Source organism: Heptranchias perlo, chromosome 12 (genome assembly GCF_035084215.1).
Source record: "Heptranchias perlo isolate sHepPer1 chromosome 12, sHepPer1.hap1, whole genome shotgun sequence".
In the NCBI taxonomy this organism is placed as follows: Eukaryota; Metazoa; Chordata; class Chondrichthyes; order Hexanchiformes; family Hexanchidae; genus Heptranchias; species Heptranchias perlo.
The window spans coordinates 26,939,119-26,957,063 of NC_090336.1; the positions used below are offsets into that span (position 1 = coordinate 26,939,119).

Below are 17,945 nucleotides of genomic sequence, written 5' to 3' on the forward strand. Positions count from 1 at the left end.
GTCGGGGAACACTTCAGCAGTCATGGACATTCATCCACCGACCTTCGGGTAAGCGTACTCCAAGGCGGCCTTCGAGACACACGACAACGCAAAATCGTCGAGCAGAAATTGATAGCCAAGTTCCGCACCCATGAGGACGGCCTCAACCGGGATCTTGGGTTCATGTCACGCTACACGTTACCCCACCAGCGAACAAATGTTATCTGTTTTTAATATAATGGGTCATTTGCTGGCTCTCTCTGCCTTCCGGATGTTTCTGCCTCTCTCTGTTTTTTTTCTCTGTTTTTTTTCCCTGTTTGTTTTTTTGTTGAGTGTGTATTCGGGGGTTCTGCAGGTGACACCTCTCTGTCTGAACACGGTGATTGCCTTGGCAACGGGCAGTTGCAGGGGCAGTCTGTAAACACCATGTATTGTTCTATATGTATAAATGCGTAGGCTTCAAGGAGCTCTTGAAACATTTGCCTGAGGAAGGAGGAAATCTCCGAAAGCTTGTGAATTTAAAATAAAATTGCTGGACTATAACTTGGTGTTGTAAAATTGTTTACAATTGTTTACCCACTAGGGCATCAGGGGAGCTCAGTCACTCTTAACCAGCAGAGAGCTGAATTAAATGCAGATACTGCTTTGGGAAAAGCAATGGAAAGTTTTCTTCAATCATTGTCAGTTAAACAGTTTCCATGCAACCTATTTTAAATGATGCGAATAAACTCCATAAAATTAACCGTAGGACTCTGCACTAGCTCATTCTATTTGCACTGAGGTTTAACTAGAACTGAATCAATAAATTTCAGTGCAATTGCAAAACAGTTGACTTCTTTTTGTAGATATGTGAAAGAAGCATTACTCAATTATAGAAGGTTGCCCAAGTATGGACATCACAAAGTGATGCCAAGTAATAGCTTTACGTCCCTTGTAGTTGTTTGTAGAAAGACAGAAGGAAGCAAAGAGAACTGGACTCAGAGACTGAATGAAGCAATACCTTATAAAGGGATGCTAACTCGTGTGATATACTTGATAAAAAACATGTGAGGCACGATGGAGAATAATCATCATCCTCCATGGCATTCTGTATTCTGCTGATTGTATTAACTTACTGGCCATAGACTTCTTTTTCATTTCTTTACTCTGTTTCCCCAGGGTGCCTCAGAATTGTGCTGCTACATATAACCTTACCATATATGAGAGGGACGGAGATATTCTGAGATGTCGTTATGGGCTGCGGGCAAGGCATGAATGCGCCCACTGTACCCAACAGCCATTCTTCATGCTAGATCAGGTAGTTCAGCCAGTTTTCAAATGCTCTGGTGTAAACAAGTCTTTTAAAATGTCACTTCATTTTTAAAAACCTCTGCTAGCATAATAAAAATTAAATATTTGTCCATGTTCCCAGATCATCACAACTGATTTTTCTGCATTCCCTTGACTATTTCTGTTTTTTCCCATGAGCCCAGACACTGCACCAGGGAAAGTCTGTAAGCAATTAAATCATTTTGCTCTTTTGCAAAGTAGTAAATCAATGCAATCATTGAACAAGATTGTTACTGGCATATGTCACTGGTTTATTCCACACTCATGTGCAGCCAATTAGAAGCGGTGTTGCATGAGGAGTGCACAGCCCGTGATTTTCTGTCGATTAAAATGGATGGGCAGAAAATCACAGACTGCGTGCGCCCAATTAACCGCAGTGAGCTCCCTGTGCACTCCGGTCCCCGCTGGGAGCCTGGACTCGATCCTCAAGTGTGTTGGCTTCGTAACTAGCACTCTTGTCTCTAAGTGTGACCGTAAGCCTCACACTCACACATTAGCACATAATCTAGACTAACACTCTAATGCAATACTGAGGGGAGTGCTGCATTGTTCCAGATCTCGTCCTTAAACCGAGGCCCTGTCTACATGTGCCAGAGGGCATTAACAATCCAATCACTTTATTTGAAGATCATCAAGAAATGATCCCAGTATTCCGGCCAGCATTCCTCCCTCAAGCAACAACACAAGTAAATTCATCTCATTGCTGTTTGTGGGACGTTAGTGGTGCAGAATGACTGTCACCCACAAAACAGTTATACACGCCATGAATAAGTAATTGTGTGAAGCACTTTAAAATGTTTTGACAGAAGGGGGCTGAATTTGCACTTTCGCTCCAAACGAGCGTGAAGTTGGTGTTGTGCCTGAGGCGCCTGCCCGATAGATTCAGTGGGAGACCCGAACCATTTACGGATTCAAGCCTCATTAGAATACAGTCAGTGAACTGCCCAGTGCTCACTGAATATTAGTGGACAGCTTGCTGAACAGGGGGTCGGGGGAGTGGGGCATGCGAACATCTGGGGGCTGCATGGGTGCGTTGAGCTGGAAGTTGATGTAAAAGGTGGGGGGAGGAGGATCATTCCTGCGAAACCTCCCCCCGATAAAGTTTCAAGCCGTTTTTGGAGTGGCCTCCAGGGGTCCCTTTAAGGACCGCCAGTTAGGCTGTCCAGCACCTGGTACAAATGGGTGGAGCATGTGCAGTGCACATGCTCTGCCCATTTGTATTTGACAAATGCAAACGAGATCTCACAACCTGCGTAGGACTCTGATTCGAATTTGAAAGCAGCCTCCCGCCTGTTTCAGGCAGGAGTGCTGTGTACGTCCAGTTACAGGCCCGCCTGAAAATCGCACTAGGTGGGCCTGGGCAGCAGGTGTGCTTGAAATAAAATTAAGTTTGATTTCAAATATTTTCTTAATTGGAGGTTTATTGACGCTGTTGCAATATTTCTGATTGTACTGCCAGTGTCAATGAAGTAATGCAATTTCCATCACACAGTCATGTCCTTCTGATAATGATTAAGTCTCTGTTCTTTTAGTTTCTTTTTTTAAACCAAGGTGCTGGGTCAAAGTCATATCACAGGACATCACCAAGGTTGGAAAGAGTAGAAGATCAGATAAAATAAATCTAGGTGACACAAGCTTGGGTTTTAAAAGCCTAACGATTGTGGAAGGAAAGAAAGGCTGTGGAAGGTATGGAGTTCACAGGATTGAGTTCCTAGGAATGAATTAGTTAGAATTGGAGACTGCAGCAAGCCTTGATTTCAATAGAGTAAGGATACAGAGAGGAAAAAGAACGTGTTGAATATTTATTGAAATATCCCTGCAGGAAAGCTGTGTCCTTCAATACAATGGGCGTGGGACTTATGGCACATACATCATAGAACTGATGATTGAAGACTATCCAAGAGAAACCATCCTCCTGACGCACAGTGATGGGACACAGACCGTGCACTCCGCTTTTGAAAAGACTTTCTCCACATCATTCACTCAAAGCACAGAAGCCTTGAGCTCCATTCCAGTGCAATTTGTGATAATTGGTAAGCATTTTATCCAGTTTTCTCCCCTCCGCACCTGAAGGTGCTCCCAGTACATCTCTCAAGTGGCCATTCTTCATGGGTAAACCTAGTCAGTGATGGTCAGAGGCTGTTTAGCCATGAAAGGAGGAGGGGTGCAATAGACCCAAGCCCTATGCTGTCCTCAATCTGACTTCTGCATATGCAGCAGGGGTCAGGAGCAGGAAGCCTGGTTGTTTGTTCCCCTTCCTGTTCCAGAATTGCTTAAGTCAGTTAAGACATCCCAAATGATAAGAACATAAGAAATAGGAGCAGGAGTAGGCCAATCGGCCCCTCGAGCCTGCTCCGCCATTCAATAAGATCATGGCTGATCTGATCCTAACCTCAAATCTAAATTCATGTCCAATTTCCTGCCCGCTCCCCGTAACCCCTAATTCCCTTTACTTCTAGGAAACTGTCTATTTCTGTTTTAAATTTATTTAATGATGTAGCTTCCACAGCTTCCTGGGGCAGCAAATTCCACAGACCTTCTACCCTCTGAGTGAAGAAGTTTCTCCTCATCTCAGTTTTGAAAGAATAGCCCCTTATTCTAAGATTATGCCCCCTAGTTCTAGTTTCACCCAAAATGTCCTGGCTAATTCAGCTGGGGATTAAACCTGGGATCCTCTGGTCTCTATGGCTTAGTGCTTTACCTAGGGGGCCATTGGGGAACTCAGTAAGTTAATTTTTTTAACAGAAGTGGTAGTCTGAAACAATATTTTAAACTTCTTAATTGATGTGAACTGTCGAAAGAATCAAACATTGAACCAGGAAAGAGTTCCTGCACAGATGTTGTTGTTGCTTAATGGCTGACAGAATGGTGGTCTCCTCTACTGTGTGTCATAGGTCAAAGTAATAGTCCATCTCAAATATGAGGAGAGGGGGAGATCATAACAACATCTAAAAGATCATAAAAATTTTTACCGATTTTGCAGTTTAATTTTTTTTCCAAAAGACTATTCAATTCAAATATTAATAACCTAACTTAAAGGGGCAATTTTAACCTAACCCACCCAACAGGAAACTGACAGGAACGGGTCGGCCGCCCATTTTGGTCAATTCAGTGAGACACTGCAATGGGTGGCTGGTCGCGGCTGCTTTCTGGCACTTTTGTCATTTGATGTTGGGGGGCAGGGGGTGGCGGGGTGGGGGGGGGAGTTGCTGCATGGACTGGAAGTACGGTCGCCCTGACAGATAACTCCCTAATCGAACCTATTCGAGCTAATCTCCTACTGCTGGGAATTCCTTCAGCATGTTCAAAGACCTGCATGGGAACAAACCTCTAGGCAGCTATTAGCTATGTGAAGCCCTAAATAATGGCTGTCTCCATCAGAGAATCACAGAATAATTGCCAGGTCTCTGTAAGTCCTATTCCCCTGCTGTTTCCCCATACCTTTTTAAATTAGTCTTTTTCAAATATTTATCTGCTTCCCTTTTAAAAGCTATTATGGATACTACTTCCCCTGCTCTTTATAACAGCCTTCTGCATAAAAAATGATCTCCTAACCTCTCCCAGAACAACCCTCCTGTGCCCTACTGCTTCCCATGGCACCTCCATTGCTGCATCAGGAAACGTTGGTGTTCTGACACAACGCTGTTCCATTCTCACCGGGTGTACACTGAACAAATGTCAGGTGTTACACCCACACTGCAATATTCCCACAACTTCCACATTCATGTTGTCAATGACTCACGGTGCTGTCAGGGAGGACCGATTGAAACTGATAGTGTGAGGGCCCTGGATTAATATTAGTGGAGATACAAACAGCAACACAGATTGCTGTCTGGGAGAGATTAAGCCTGGAAATTATCGTGAGTGATGTTATTATACAAATATTTGATCTCGTATCAAATGCCTTTCTCTAATATTTTAATGGTGGCGTTAACTTGTTTTGAGTTCATGCCTCTGTTAAAATAGCAGAGGGAAGAATTCTATGTAAGTGTTAAGCATTCTCACAGTAACATTGCTCACTATAATTTCCAGATTTTATTGAGCTTGACAGTGTAAAGAGACTGCATAAACATCAGTAATGATAGGGACATTGAGAACAGTAACCTTATATGTAATTTATTCTGTACAACGTACGCTGCACTTGTGTAACTGTCTTTCTGTTTTTGTAGTGGACGGGGCTATATCAGAATGTGCGTTTGAAACATTTCGGCCTGTGTTTATTCATCCAACACCTCCCAATGGAGCAAGAATACCCGCTTCACTTTATGATGAGGTTACCTTTACAATAAGTGCCATCAGCCTAAATGAAAGGTACCCCTTTTTTATGGAAATACTATTAATGATCCAGATTGCCCACTCACATTAGTATTGCCACCTGCTCAAGGTTATAACCCCATGTCCACTGACTCCAGTTAGCAACTGTATTGATTAATGTTTCTCAACTGTGGTGACTGGTAACTAATTTGGTTGAGAGTTTTCCAGCTGCTCCCATTCAGAGGATTATGGTCACCGAGTCCCAGGACTCCCTGTCACTCAAACTCCCTTGGCTCCTAATGAGTAAGGTGAATCTTTCACTGTGCCAGTCCTTTTGACCAAGGGCTCCGAGGAAGGAAGTCATTCCGTGCAGGTCTGGCTTGGCCTGTGCCTCATACTGCTTAAATTGTATTTTTGACAGCTGATGATGGAACAGCACTGACAGTATTGGTAGAAAGGTCTGTTGCCACCATGATGCCCACCAGGAAAAAAGCATACTGTGGCAAAGGTTTCTCGACAGGACCACAGAATTTTGCATTTTAGTTCTTTGCATTTTTATCAAGAACATGACGAAAATTATTCATCAGGGAACTGGGTAGTGGGATGGGTTATCACACTGACCTTTTACCTCTGGCATCTGTGTTCAAGTCCAATCCAGACTAATGGAATGAAAGTTTTGTCTCTGAATCTTGGTTGTGTAGGTCCACTATGTGTTTGCATAGAGTCAATCTAGTTCCAAATGAACGCAAGCTCACAGCATACAGCTGTTCATAATTAGCATGGATTTGGCAATCTCATCTAATGATTCCACAACAGGTTGCTGGTGTGGGCAATGGTAAAATGTCACATTGGTGCAGTAAGGGATGATATTCTGAGCTCGGTTGAGGCAAACTGTTGGGCAGATGAAAGTAGCTTCATCCTGCATCTTGCCATTTCACCCTGACGTGGTAACAACATTTGTCTAAAATGGAAAGTGTTCCTTTCCCTAGCATTAACATTACTCACCTTGTTGAGTACAAAAATTCACTAAAAAAATGATTTGAACATGGTGATGCCATTGTGTCACCAATTCAATCTTTACTCCCTCCTTTATGTGCAGACAGGGGGCGCATCTCACATGACACTGCCCGTTCAACAAACGTATAGGATTTAGTTTCACTTTCTAATCCATGTCATGTTGAAACCGCTGAATAATTGATGCAAAGTGTGACCCAAGAGCTTGTGGGGTGAGTGGGTTGCATGCTTCATTTTGAATTATAGGTGGGCTCACCATTTGGTCACTTCATAGAATCACAGAATCATAGAAACTTACAGCACAGAAGGCGGCCATTCGGCCCATTGTGCCTGTGCCAGCTCTTTGAAAGAACTGTAAAATTAGTCCCACCCCCCTGCTCTTTCCCCATAGCCTTGCAATTTTCTCCCCTTCAAGTATTTATCCAATTCCCTTTTGAAAGTTATTATTGAATCTGCTTCCACCACCCTTTCAGGCAGTGCATTCCAGATCATAACAACTTGCTGTGTAAAAGAATTTCTCCTCATCTCACCTGTGACTCTTTTGCCAATTACCTTAAATCTGTGTCCTCTGCTTACCAACCCTTCAGCCAATGGAAACAGCTTCTCCTTATTTACTCTATCAAAACCCTTCACGATTTTGAATGCCTCTTTTAAACCTCCCCTTAAACTTCTCTGCTCTAAGGAGAACAATCCCAGCTTCTCTAGTCTCTCCACATAACTGAAGTCCCTCATCCCTGGCACCATTCTAGTAAATCTCTTCTGCACCCTCTCCAAAGCCTTGACATCCTTCCTAAAGTGTGGTGCCCTGAATTGGACACAATACTCCAGCTGCAGCCTAACCAGTGTTTTATAAAGGTTTAGCATAACTTCCTTGCTGTTGCACTCTATGCCTCTATTAATAAAGTCCAGGATCCCAAATGCTTTATTAACAGCTGTATCAACTTATCCTGCCAACTTCAAAGATTTCTGTGCGCAAACCCCCAGATCTCTCTGTTCCTACAACCCTTTTAAAATTGTACCATTTAGTTTATATTGCCTCTCCTCATTCTTCCGACCAAAATGCATCACTTTACACTTCTCTGCGTTAAATTTTATCTGCCACGTGTCTCCCCTTTCACCAGTCTGTCTATGTCCTCTTGAAATCTGCTACTATCCACTTCATTGTTTACTACTTGTCCGAGTTTCGTATCCTCTGCAAACTTTGCTATTATGCCCTGTATACCCAAGTCCAGACCATTAATATATATATCAAAGGAGCAGTAGTCCTAATACCGACCCCTGGTGGACACCACTGTGTACCACCCTCCAGTCTGTCCCTTAGCCAATTTTGCATCCACACTGCCACTGCCCCTTTAATCCCATGGGCTTCAATTTTGCTAACAACATCATTTCTGCTATGTGTTAATGATGATAATGTTAAAAAAGGTGGTACTAAGCTGTCATATAGGAGGGGGAATGGAAGAGCAAGACACCATGCTCTGCTCTTGTACATTCCATAATGTCTCATTACAGAGTGGCACAAGAGTAAGCTACTTGCCTGCTACCCTGGTTGAGGAGTGACATGCATATTGGGATTAACTGCCAATGGAGTAAAAGATAAAATTAACCTTTCCTCCATTTACTCCCCTCCTCTGCTGAAGATTCTGAGTGTTACCATGGAAACTGGCTGTATTGTGGTACCATGCCCAAGTTGCCATTCTTCAAATATGAGTCCAGACAGTGAGGTATCACAGCGTAGCCTGATCCTGCCCTCGCACATACATTTTCCAGCAGTGGCCATTGGATGGTGATCAGGAGCAGGAATCGTGGTAATATCTTCCCTTCCTATCACTGGGTGCTGAGGCCAGCTAATTCAGCATGTGCTTGAGATTGCACCTAGGGTTTTCTTGGCCAGTATGACTCAGTTCCATATTGAACAAAATCCTTACTACTTAAACCATTGGGGGAGCCCGATTCATTTCCTTTTAATTAAAATCGTTGGGATTGGTCATGTCTCCCAGTGATCCAATATCATAATATGTTGCTTGCCTTGCTGGAGGCCCAGATAACTCACTGAGCAGGTGAAACCTAACAAAAATTCAGTGTGAGAGAAAGGCCATTCAGCCTAACAAGCCCAATCCATCCAGAGCCCATTCTATCATGAACTTACCTCCTACGCCATAGGCAGAGGTATAGGTTATTCAGCTCATCAATTCTACTCTATCATTCTCATCATTTAAGAGGCCTTACCTTTACTTCATTAACTATTGCCCTTGGTGCTTTGAAAAGGAAAACAATGTTAAATATTGAGGGCTAAGGGGCAGTCCTTAAATCTTCTTTTCTCTTTGACAGAATCACAGACTTTACTGTAGTGGGTCCCCACGGCTTACACAAATCAGGTATTTGGAGTGTCAACGATGATAGATCTGTGTCGGCGAATGTTTCTTGGTCAGTGGGAGTCCACGACGCTCCAAAAGAAGTTCCAGTGTGCTTTCTCTCAACGACTTCATCAGGGTAAAGGATAACCTACAGCAACTCCTGATAGAAGCACAAGCTAGGGGCCGTTGTCAAGCTTACACTTTCTTGGGGTTGGGAGAAAACAACCATTTTAATTTCTGTCAGATTCCATTAATGATTCAACATGATTATGGGGCACAAATATAACAGGAAAAGAGTTAAAAATACTCAGCAATCAGTACATTAAGATATGAGTTTCCATTGAAAAGCAAAGGAATCTTTGATCAAAGGAATCTTTGTTTGAAGTAGTGGGAATTTGTATATATTTATATAGTTATAAATATTATAAATTCAGGAATTTATATTTCGCAATAAAATTGTGGAAACATAACTTTCAAGAAAAATGAAAACACAGTTCCTTGCCTGCCCGCGCCCCCCCCCTCCCCATTTGGAATTCCTTACCTCTGTAACCTCCTACTGGGCTATAATTTTTTCGTCCTTCTACTTCTGGGCTGGAATTCTTTGGGGGTGTTTTGAAACCCCAAGAACGGGTGGGTTGGGGGCAGGTGGGAGTTGAAAATTGTTTTTTTGGGGTCGCAACTTCAAAATTTTCCGACTTTGCATTCCCAGTGGGAAGCCTGTACTTTTAGGCGCTGACGCTAAACCCGGAAATAAAGCCGGGTAGCAGCCGCGACCCAGAAAACAACTATTTTCAACTCCCACCCGCCCTCAACCCACCCGTTCTTGGGCTTTAAAATCACCCCCTTTATCTCCATTTATGCCTGAGCTGAAACTCCTTATCCTGAAAACTCCTGTACTGAAGCTCCACAACCCTAAACCACCCCTCCCTGGGCTCATTTCTTATCCAGGTCACATTGCAATCATTTTTTCAGCTCTTGTACCTCCGCCGTGAAGTTTGGTTAAAGGTGGACTGATGGCCAGGACACCAGGAAAACTCTCTGCTCTTCCTCAAGTAGTGCCATGGGATCTTCAACGCTTATCTGAACCATTGTGCTGTTTGCTATCTCATTTGAAGGGCGACATCTGTGATAATCCAGTACTCCCTCAGTGCTACACTGGAGTGTCAGCTCAAGTTATGTGCTTAAGTCCTGATATGGGGCTCAAACCCACAAGCTTCTGACTCATAGTTGAGAGTGCTAAGAATGGAGTTGAGGAAGTGACTCTTCCAATGGCGTTGAGGAAGTGTCTCTTCCAATGGAGATGCATTGCCCTGTGGAGGTTAAGGTTCAGTCAGGGTCCTGCAGGGAAAGGAGAAAAGTCACATTTTTGCTAAATCAACCAACTGCAAAATTCAGTATTTTTTACTGCTGCTCCAAAAGAAAAACTTCCTGTTTGTTCATATTTCTTTTATACAGGCTACAGTCAGAACCACAATGCATCTGGATTGTGCTAAGTACATATCCCCGAGCCACTCGTTTTAATCGTGCTGGTAATTTTTTTTTCATTCTAATATGAAAAGGTACTTTTGGTCTTTAATGTGTGTTGTTACAGTGCCAGGGAGTCTTCAGGTCCATGCTCAGTTCTTGCAATGCCCTGACTACCAAATTTGGCTTACAGAGTGCACAACACTTCATTAAAACACATTTTTAAAAAAAGAATGGATGAGGTTTTCAGAATCATATTTTAAACATATATCTTTCTTTTGAAGAAAGTACATTTACTATCACCCTGTGTTTTATAACCACCTTTCTGCTGGTGTTATTTTTCAGTGTTGGCAGGTTATTTTATTGGTTGCATGTGAAGTGTGTGCAGGCTAGAAACTGTGGCAGAAATAATGGCTATCAGTCTATCCCTTAAAATAGTTCCATTTATTAGCAAGGTTCTAGGTTTGATCTTTGGTCTTTGCTGAGTTAGCAGACTTCACTGGTTTGGGGTGCTACAATATACATTGTCTCTGAGAAAAATCAGTGAGGGCTTCCACTCTTGATCAATATTCAATAACTCCTGATGCAACATGCACAGGTAAGGACAGGAATTTGCTTGGCTATGATGACCCTTATGGCGGAATAGCCCTCTGATAGTCACTTTCGAGATTCCTGCAGGAAGAATGTTAATTGGACGGGATATCAAAGGCTGCCAACCCTGTAAAATAGTAACCAACAATTTCAGGAGAGGAGGGAAAAGAGGCCTAAAATTGAAAATATAATAATACAATTTGAATTGACAAGGATAAGTCATAGAATTATTATATGACCGAATGTTTCAAAGGAGTAAATAATTGTAATTAAGGTTTTTAACAGTTGTATTCGTGTGACCAAATGACACTTTCGTCAGTCATTGATAAAGCAATCCAAGGCTGGTCATTTGTCTAATTACATCAAGTCATCCGATCAAACATCTGACGGACTTTACGGTCAGCCATTTTCTGTCCTAGGCTGATAGAGTTGGGTACTTTATTCATTAGGCCAGCTGATATTCCGGAAGGTGTTGTTTGTATGGTGCAGGACATTACTTCTCTCCCCGGGCCTGCCTTCACCCCCTCCTCTCAAGACGATGTTTTTTTTTTACAGTGTATCTTTTACAGAGAATTATTAATAAAGGAACTACAACAGAGGCTGCAAGTGGTGAAGGTTGAATCTTTTAGTCTCTGCTCTCGCTGAACAACAGTTTAAATTTCTTTTTGATGAATATGTATTCAAGCAAAGTACATAGGTGACCTATGTAGCAGCTAGATGGAATGTTACAATCCTAGAACATTCTTAAAGCAACAATAATAATACAAAACAGTGGAAATTCAGAATTCAAATGTCAATCAATCTGGCTGGGTTCTGGCTTTTCATTGTGCTTATTTGGTAATGTAATAATCACAGCCTGATTTTTATTTATTTCTGTATTTAAAGATACAGCTTTACTTGATGAACAGTCACGAGGCCCAGGTAAGAATTATTGTATTCAATCCTTACACAAAAGGGCTGTTTCAATTTGCATGTCAGTATAGTTATCATGCATGTATTCTGAGATGCTGTTAACCGCAGGCAGCAGAATCAATAGTTCCATTGAAAACTGGTTTGCTATTCTCTTATTCTGGTTAATTATAATGTGGAGATGCCGGTGATGGACTGGGGTTGACAATTGTAAACAATTTTACAACACCAAGTTATAGTCCAGCAATTTTATTTTAAATTCACAAGCTTTCGGAGATTTCCTCCTTCCTCAGGCAAATGTTTCAAGAGCTCCTTGAAGCCTACGCATTTATACATATAGAACAATACATGGTGTTTACAGACTGCCCCTGCAACTGCCCGTTGCCAAGGCAATCACCGTGTTCAGACAGAGAGGTGTCACCTGCAGAACCCCCGAATACACATTCAACAAAAAAACAAACAGGGAAAAAAAACAGAGAAAAAAAACAGAGAGAGGCAGAAACATCCGGAAGGCAGAGAGAGCCAGCAAATGACCCATTATATTAAAAACAGATAACATTTGTTCGCTGGTGGGGTAACGTGTAGCGTGACATGAACCCAAGATCCCGGTTGAGGCCGTCCTCATGGGTGCGGAACTTGGCTATCAATTTCTGCTCGACGATTTTGCGTTGTCGTGTGTCTCGAAGGCCGCCTTGGAGTACGCTTACCCGAAGGTCGGTGGATGAATGTCCATGACTGCTGAAGTGTTCCCCGACTGGGAGGGAACCCTCCTGTTCGGCGATTGTTGCGCGGTGTCCGTTCATCCGTTGTCGCAGCGTCTGCATGGTCTCGCCAATGTACCATGCTCTGGGGCATCCTTTCCTGCAACGTATGAGGTAGACAACGTTGGCCGAGTCACAGGAGTATGAACCATGCACCTGGTGGGTGGTGTCCTCTCGTGTGATGGTGGTATCTGTGTCGATGATCTGGCATGTCTTGCAGAGGTTACCGTGGCAGGGTTGTCTTTTTTTTCCCTGTTTGTTTTTTTGTTGAATGTGTATTCGGGGGTTCTGCAGGTGACACCTCTCTGTCTGAACACGGTGATTTCCTTGGCAACGGGCAGTTGCAGGGGCAGTCTGTAAACACCATGTATTGTTCTATATGTATAAATGCGTAGGCTTCAAGGAGCTCTTGAAACATTTGCCTGAGGAAGGAGGAAATCTCCGAAAGCTTGTGAATTTAAAATAAAATTGCTGGACTATAACTTGGTGTTGTAAAATTGTTTACAATGGTTAATTATAGCCACAAACTATTGTAAGAACATAAGAAATAGGAGCAGGAGTAGGCCATAACGGCCCCTTGAGCCTGCTCCGCAATTCAATAAGATCATGGCTGAGCTTCGACCTCAGCTTCACTTTCCCGCCTGATCCCCATATCCCTGGATTCCCTTAGAGTTCAAAAATCTGTCAATCTCAGTCTTGAATATACTCAACGACTGAGCATCCTCAGGCCTCTGGGGTAGAGAATTCCAAATATTCATGACCCTCTGAGTGAAAAAATTCCTCCTCATCTCAGTCCTAAATGTCCAACCCCTTATCCTGAGACTATGTCCCCTAGTTCTAGAGTCTCCAGTCAGGGGAAACATCCTCTCAGCATCTACCCTGTCAAGTCCTCTTAGAATCTTATAAGTTTCAATGAGATCACCTCTCATTCTTCTAAACTCCAGAGAGTATAGGCCCATTCTACTCAATCTCTCTTCACAGGACAACCCTCTCATCCCAGGAATCAATCTAGTGAACCTTTGTTGCACTGCCTCTAAGGCTAGTATATCCTTCCTTAGATAAGAAGACTAAAACTGTACTCAGTACTCCAGGTGTGGTCTCACTAAAGCCCTGTACAATTGAGGCAAGACTTCCTTACTCTTGTACTCCAGCCCCCTTGCAATAAAGGCCAACATGCCATTTGCCTTCCTAATTGCTTGCTGTACCTGCATGCTAACTTTCTGTGTTTCTTGTACGAGGACACCCAAACCTCTTTGAACACCAACATTTAATAGTTTCTCACCATTTAAAAAATATTCTGTTTTTCTATTCTTCCTACCAAAGTGAATAACCTCACATTTCCCCACATTATACTCCATCTGCCACCTTCTTGTCCACTCACTTAACCTGTCTATAACCCTTTGCAGGCTCTTTGTGTCCTCCTCACAGCTTACTTTGTATTGTCAGCAAACTCGGATATATAGCAACATAGAAAATAGGAGCAAGAGTAGGCCATTTGGCCCTTCGGGCCTGCTCCGCCATTCAAAATGATCATGGCTGATCGTCTAACTCACCACCCTGTTCCCGCTTTTTCCCCATATCCCTTGATCCCTTTAGCATTAAGAAATATATCTGTCTCCTTGAATACATCAAATGACTTGGCCTCCACTGCCTTGTGTGGTAGAGAATTCCACAGGTTCACTGCCCTCTGAGAGAAGAAATTTCTCCTCATCTCGGTTCTATCCTGAGACTGTGAACCCTGGTTCTGGACTCCCCAGCCATCGGGAACATCCTCCCTGCATCTAGTCTGTCTAGTCCTGTTAGAATTTTATATGTTTCGATACGATCACCTCTCATTCTTCTAAACTCTAGTGAATATAGGCCTAGTCGACCCAATCTCTCCTCATACGTCAGCCCTGCCATTCGGTCCCTTCATCTAAGTCATTAATATAGATTGTAATATAGATTGTAAATAGCTGAGGCCCAAGCATTGATCCTTGCAGTAGTACAAATGCATTATTATAGTTTTCCTGAGTGTATCTGGTTATTGTGTTTTGGGATTTTGACTATTGGGGGACTGCTTTACAACACGATGCACAAGGCCAGAGATGTAATGGCATCAGTTGACAGCAAATGAAGGTTTTATATTGTGAAATAGCACCCTCTGCAAAAAAGAAATGTAACACTACTGGATGTGTTATAACATAAGCACGTTGCTTTGGTGCAACATAACAGGAAAGCTCACTCGTGTTCCTATATGTCACAGAACTCCAGTGCTTGACCGATGCCATGATCTTGTCTGTCCCAAGAAATTTGGTAGCAAACCTACCAGAGAGTAGTCTACAGCTCAACGACGCTTCCTGTAACATCACCGGCAATTCCACTCATCTCTTGCTGGCGATCCCCCTGTCAGGATGTGGCACTAAATTACTGGTATGTAATAATCCTGCATTTGGATCATAGAGGGTTCGATCCCTGGTCTCTACTAAATTAGCTGACCTCAGACGGATTGTCTGTAGAAGTATAGGTGTGCTATAACTGGCCTCAACAACCCATAGTTAAGCATTGGAAAATGGGCCAGATTCCCAGCCCTGATAACTACCCAGTAATCCCTGCTGGAAGCACACAGGTATTGGATATGGTGAGGATGTGGTCATCTTAGCTATGAAGCCCCTGCTGTCATTCAGGCCGGGATTATCCTCTTCAGGTAAGAGTTCCACCCGCCCCTCTGATTCCACTCGACCTGACCCAATTCCCTGGGTCAGGGGTCATCGAATATGTTTGATGGGTTCATGGCAGGACTTACACCACCAAGAGGGAGCCCGTCATTGGCCCTGAAGGAAATGCTAACAATGCTGCAACAGGACTGCAATGAGCAGGGATGGATATAAATGGACAGAATTGCCCCAAAGACAGTAGGAGTTGCAGCCTTGTAGGCCCCAGTAGACACTGAGACCTACACAGATAGATCACTGGAGGGAAAGGAGGCTGCTACAAGGCTCCCCCTCGAATAGGAAACCCAGGACCGTTGCTGCCACTTCCTGGGTCCTCCCACCACCTTCCCCATGGCAGCACCAGGAAGCAGCAGTAATTGCGGCAGATGGGAGGGAAATCCTCTGGGGACACAGGCCCCAGCCCCTGCTGTCATTTACATGTTATGGGTGGAGAAGGAGCAACCAGTGGCAGTCCTGGTGGGTGTAATAGGGATTGAAATGTGGCTCGGGGTGGTGAGTTCTCAGGAGGCCTCACTAGCCATATTTGCTGTCATTCTCTGCTGGGTGTGATTGCAGAGATGAATCCCAGCTTCACTATCTAGGCTGTACATGGCCAATTAAGCACAGTATCAGAAGGTGGGGTCCACTGCCACTATTTGGCAGCCTGGTTTCACCAGGTATACTGTCACCGGAGATCCACTGGTCCTCAGAATCTGCAGCTGCGGGAACTCCCAGTGCCAAGAGTCCCCTCTCCTTGCTCCGCCTCCTCCTATGCCACTGGTCTTGTTTGGGATCCTTCTGGCTACTGCCGAAAACAGCTGTTGGATGGCCTCCAACCCTGGTGCTCCTTGTGGGCCCATTATAGTGCCTTAGTTACCTTTCTGAAGGTGCTGTGAAGTTGCTAGCAGCCCCTTTTCAGTTCCTCCAACCGGAAGAGGCTGGCTGCAATCTCTGAGGACCACTTTCTCCAAGCGACCTTGTTTTTTGCCATCTGACAGATGAAAACCCAGGAAAATGCCAAAGGAAATGTTCTGATGTCACTGCCATATCATCACCGTACTACTACTTCCTGCCCAGACCGGAGGATGTTCCAGCAAATATGGATCAAATGCAAAGTGGGTGGACCCACCCAACATTACAGGGGTCCACTCCAACTTTCCCTGCCTAACACCAGGCAAGGACAAAGGAAAATTGGCCCCAATGTTAATAGGGGCCTTCTGTGAAAATGGGAGACAATTTCCTTACACCTAAATTAATGTCACACATTTCTTCTTCTCAGGAAGATAAATCTCACTACATCTTCACAAATAAAATCATCAGCCGGAGCAGAAATGAAACAATGGCACAGGCAGAGAGGGTGGCCATCCCAGTGACATGTAAATTCCACCGATCCAACAATGGCAGTAAAGAGCCCTATTTACTGAACAATACTACGGAGAAGGTGTTTGGAGACTACAGCTTTGAGATCCAGTTCAGCAAAGAGTTCAACTCCAACAGGAGTACAGCCTGGCCCCGTTCACCATTTGGTGCCACTAACAAGGACCGTTTATACATAAGTGTCATCGCCAACAGCAATGTGACTGACCTCTCCCTCTATGTGGAGTCTTGCCAGATGTCTGAAGAGTATAATTCTTCAACTGGGATTATACTTTTACAACAGGGGTAAGGAAGCATTTTTTTTATATTGATGATGAAGAGACTCCCGTTTTTCAAGACTTCTCTCTTTTTTTTTCCTGGAACCCCTGATACCAGGCACCATCGCTGGGCCAGTTGAGAGGCGTGGTTCCACCAATTACATCTAGAAATGGCCACTAGATGGTGCATGAGAACTGGGGAGCTCTCCTATTGCCTGTTGCTCTTTCCCTATGGAGAGCCTCTTCACAGCAGTGCAGCTGAGACTAGACACGAGCCTGCTGGGAATCTCTTTTTAAAAAAAAAATGTTCATGTAATTTTTTTTTAATGTATTTTTCAGAAACAGAAGGGCTGCTTTTAACTTTAGGCAGTGGCGGAAAACAGGCTGGAGCGGATTGGGCGCCCGTTACACACCCCTTTTCGCTTTCCGTCACCATCGAAAGTTAAAATCTACCCCCCCCCCCTCCCCGCGAGAGAAATAACAGAAATACTAGATTGTGTACCTTCCTCCCCAGTCTCAGATTAGGAGATGATGTTGTAACTAATATATAAAACCCTGAATGGATGATACAACTGCTATATTTCTGATTGTCATGAATACCTATGCAATCTGGTTTATAGAACCATAGAAGGTTATAGCACAGAAAGGCGATTTGGCCTATCATCTCTATGTCAGCTCTTTGCTGGAGCAATCCAAAACTAATCCCACTGCTCGGCTCTCTCCCCACAGAAATGTTTTCCTCACAGAAAGTTAGCCATGTGGAATAGACTGCTGGCAAAAGTATTTATCGTGTTGTCAATTAACTCTTTTAAAGGAGTAGTATCTTCATAAAACGTAGATCAAAATGAGAAAGCTATGAAGGGTGGAAACCTGAAATAACAACAGGGAATGCACAGCAGGCCCATCAGCAAGAAGGTTAACATTTTAGGTGCAAACCCGTCGTCAGTTCTGAGGAAGGGT

General features: G+C 43.6%; 1 protein-coding gene across 4 annotated transcripts in view; it reads left to right on the forward strand.

The window, feature by feature from the left end:
* Window positions 1-17,945, forward strand: part of LOC137327907 (uncharacterized) — a 66,484-nt gene that overhangs the window by 30,011 nt on the left and 18,528 nt on the right. For 3 of the 4 annotated variants that reach the window (XM_067993822.1, XM_067993825.1, XM_067993823.1), the window contains 8 exons: window positions 1,138-1,276; window positions 3,131-3,341; window positions 5,478-5,619; window positions 8,908-9,069; window positions 10,389-10,462; window positions 11,874-11,909; window positions 14,904-15,070; window positions 16,631-17,013. In XM_067993822.1, the coding sequence (XP_067849923.1) occupies window positions 1,138-1,276; window positions 3,131-3,341; window positions 5,478-5,619; window positions 8,908-9,069; window positions 10,389-10,462; window positions 11,874-11,909; window positions 14,904-15,070; window positions 16,631-17,013 (1,314 nt within the window). The remainder of the gene's footprint in view (window positions 1-1,137; window positions 1,277-3,130; window positions 3,342-5,477; window positions 5,620-8,907; window positions 9,070-10,388; window positions 10,463-11,873; window positions 11,910-14,903; window positions 15,071-16,630; window positions 17,014-17,945) is intronic. The other variant, XM_067993824.1, reaches the window with a different exon arrangement.